Source organism: Gossypium hirsutum, chromosome A11 (genome assembly GCF_007990345.1).
Source record: "Gossypium hirsutum isolate 1008001.06 chromosome A11, Gossypium_hirsutum_v2.1, whole genome shotgun sequence".
NCBI lineage: Eukaryota > Viridiplantae > Streptophyta > Magnoliopsida > Malvales > Malvaceae > Gossypium > Gossypium hirsutum.
The window spans coordinates 3,615,509-3,618,932 of NC_053434.1; the positions used below are offsets into that span (position 1 = coordinate 3,615,509).

At 35.7% G+C, this 3,424-nt stretch overlaps 1 protein-coding gene across 1 annotated transcript; it reads right to left on the reverse strand.

Annotated features, from left to right (window-relative positions):
* Positions 1–272: 272 nt before the first annotated feature.
* LOC107923468 (uncharacterized) lies at positions 273–1,523 on the reverse strand. Its single transcript, XM_016853665.1, has one exon. It carries the CDS (start codon positions 1,521–1,523, stop codon positions 273–275), a length of 1,251 nt encoding a protein of 416 aa, XP_016709154.1.
* Positions 1,524–3,424: the final 1,901 nt, after the last annotated feature.

A 3,424-nucleotide genomic window follows, 5' to 3' on the forward strand; every position in this document is an offset into this window, starting at 1 on the left:
GTCGGTCTACCTTTGACTCTCCTACATAGTGACCGATCAGGCAACATCTCGAATGCAGACGATTGCACTTCCCATGTTGATATATCCCTTAATACAGGGAACTAGTTACCCCAAATACGCAACGTACGTTCAAGTGTGTATACATCATCGATATATTGTTTGACATTCAAACTATAGATAGCACAAGCTGCAACCACATGCGCACAAGGGTACCGTAGTACTTGGAACATCCAGCACTCACACTGCCTATTTCGGAGATCAACTCCATAGGATCATGGCGGGATCCCTGACCGACGATTGATATACTCTGTCACTCGAAAAGTTTCCAAATTTCGAGAATATAGTTCTACATTCATCAACCTAGCTCTTTGAGTGTTATCTTTCATGGCATTTCTGATTTTTTCGACGTACACGTGTCCTGCCTCTAACTGTTTTGCTTGTTTCAACCCAATTTTTGGCATTAAGGTTGCTAACCTGTAAAATGTGGCTGAAAAAACAGCTGAAATTAGCAAGTGACGCGTACGCCTTAAGACGAAGTTAACGGCCTCAAGAAGGTTAGTTGTCATGTGGCCATAACGGTACCCGTCGTCAAAACATTGAGCCCATTGCCACGGCTCTATGCTACTCAACCACTGTGTAAGAGAAGGTTTGTAGCCCGCCATATCAGTCTCTAACCTCACCAACTTATGTCTAAATCGGTGTGGTTCCAGCTCATACTCTATGTATATATTCTGATAAAATACGTTAAAATTAGGAAATGGATTAGAAATAATTACAAATACGAATTTAAATACGATATTTTTACCCATGTTGACAATTCGTTTGCGCCAGTCTCTGTTCTTATACTCATTGTGGAAGTTCACAGCGATGTGACGAATACAATAGACAGACCTCCACGGAACCTCCGATTGCCAAATTGCAGCAACAAGACCTTTCGATCTGTCAGATATAATGCAAATGTTATCTTGCCTGACAACATGTCTCCGTAAGTTTCGAATGAAATATGCCCATGATTCAGAGTTCTCTGACTCTACGATGACAAAAGCGATTGGTAGTACATTTCCATTACCGTCTTGTGCAACAGCAATCAGAAGTATCTGCGTGTATTTTCCATAAAGCCATGTTCCATCAACTTGCACTACCGGTTTGCAGTGGGAGAAGGCCCTAACACATGGATCGAAAGTCCAGAACAGTCGACGAAACACTCTTTTTCCCAGTTCCAATTCTCCATTAGGGCCTCTATAAGGCAACGTTTGCAAGTCCACGACAGTTCTTGGGACATACTCTACCATTGCTGAAATCCAACTCTGAAGTTCATTGTATGACTCATCCCAGTCGCCGTACAATTGTTGGATGGCCATTTGTTTCGCCCACCACGCTTTCCTGTATGACACTCTGTACTGAAATCGAGCTTGCATGTCTGCAATCAATGTTGACACAGGAATGATTGAGCTATCTTTCACCAGTGGCATGATGCAGTTGCAAATACTTTTGGCATCCAATTTTCGGTGGTCTTGAGACATGCGTGGGACAGTACATGTATGACGCCCTTCTAATTTTCGTATTTGCCACTATTGATTCCTCTGTATAAATACAGCACGAACTCGATGACCACACCCATCGTCAGCTCTCCAATATTCCCCAACTTATAATGTCGGTGTAGATTTGGCAACCTTGTAATCAATCGACAACTTCATGTTGTATTGTTTGATGGCAAACACACAATCCGCCTTGTTCTCGAACTGTTGCCCAAAGAACAACTCGTCGAACTGTGAATTTGACGCCAATCTATGAGCAGGTACTATATCAACGTACTCAGGGAACTCAGATGCATGCGCTGCATCTGGATCTACGTTTAACATGTTGCCCCCAGGTTTATTTCGTAAAATAATACTATGACTTGGGTTACAGAATGAAGGGCCGTGAACATCTTTAACCTCCTTCGGGCCTTCATCATCGATATCGTCCGGAACCTCATCAACATCGGGGTCACTAAAATCTTCAACGTCTTGATCAGAATCTTCACAATTATTGGTCATTTCTCTGACATTTGTCTCAGTGCTTATTATCACCTCCGGATGTATTTGTAGACGGGGACCGATGGTTGGGTTGTTGTACGAACTCCCACCATAATCAGGAATTTTGGGTATCTGCGACGTTCCACCACATTCTAATTGGCCTGTCCATCCAACATTAAGATCAAAATCAAATTCGCGATGTTGACTTATTGGGCTAACATTCTCAACAGGCTCTAAGTCTGCTAACTCAGCAAATAATTCAACTGGTTGGGGGTTCACACTCCCAGTGGACCACCATATTTCCATCATAGTGCCCAAGTTATCATCGTCTAACAGTTGCATCGCACAAAATTTGAACGGATCTGTAGAGATTGGAAACTTGTAAAATAATTTGGACATCGCCCTTCCACAACGGATAACTATTTTCGCACTGATCTTTCTTTTCATTTTTGCTAGCTTCACATTTTTTTTAAATCGCAAACCTACTCTTTTCCGGCCTTGAAATACACAGCCGATATCACCTTTTACAATTTCACCATAAAAAACAACATACACCAAAAACACATCATTATTCATTTTTAACAATTTTTTTGAACTTTTCCACTTAACACAACAACTACACCACTATATATATAGAAGAGAACCAAGAGGTGGAGCCATAAAGAATGGCTCCACCAAAATACTGTGATTTTTTAGAGTATAGGGGGCCCCGTAGCAATTTTGCCATTTCCTGGTGGAGCCAAATAATTTGGCGCCATCAGTTTTCAAGTCTAACAGCCAACTTATTTGTTTCAGCCTTTTTTTTTTTAAGTTTTGACTTTCTTTTTTCTTTTTTAAGTCCTTATTTATTTTATTTATTTCAAAAAACTTGAAATGTATTTTTTAAAAATGTTTTATAATATATTTTTTATAAATATTAAAAATATATTTTCAAATTATTTTTTAAATATTAAATATATTTTTTAATATTATAAAACATTTAAAATGATTTAAAATATTTTTTAATATTTTAAATGATTTTAAATAGAATTTTTAAATTTATAATTTTTATTTATTTTTAAAAATATTTAACATTTTTAAAATTTTTTATACAAATTTTATTTAAAAATTTAAATGTTTAAATGTTTTATATTATTAAAAAATAAAAACAAATAATAAATTTGAAAGATCATATCTTTAAATTATTTTAATATTTTATATTATTAAAAATATGGTTAATATTTAAAAAATAATATTTATAATTTTCAAAAATTAATTTGAGAAATATACATTTAAAATTAAAAAAAATCTAAAACTGATATTTAAAATTTTAACAAATATATATTATAGAACATTTCAAATATACATTACAAACTTTTAAAATTAATAATAAGAAATAAATAAATTAAATAAACTAAAATAAAATG

Coding starts and splice junctions, on each gene's coding strand:
- LOC107923468 (XM_016853665.1), bottom strand. CDS start 1,523: ATGTCTCAAGACCACCGAAAATTGGATGCCAAAAGTATTTGCAACTGC.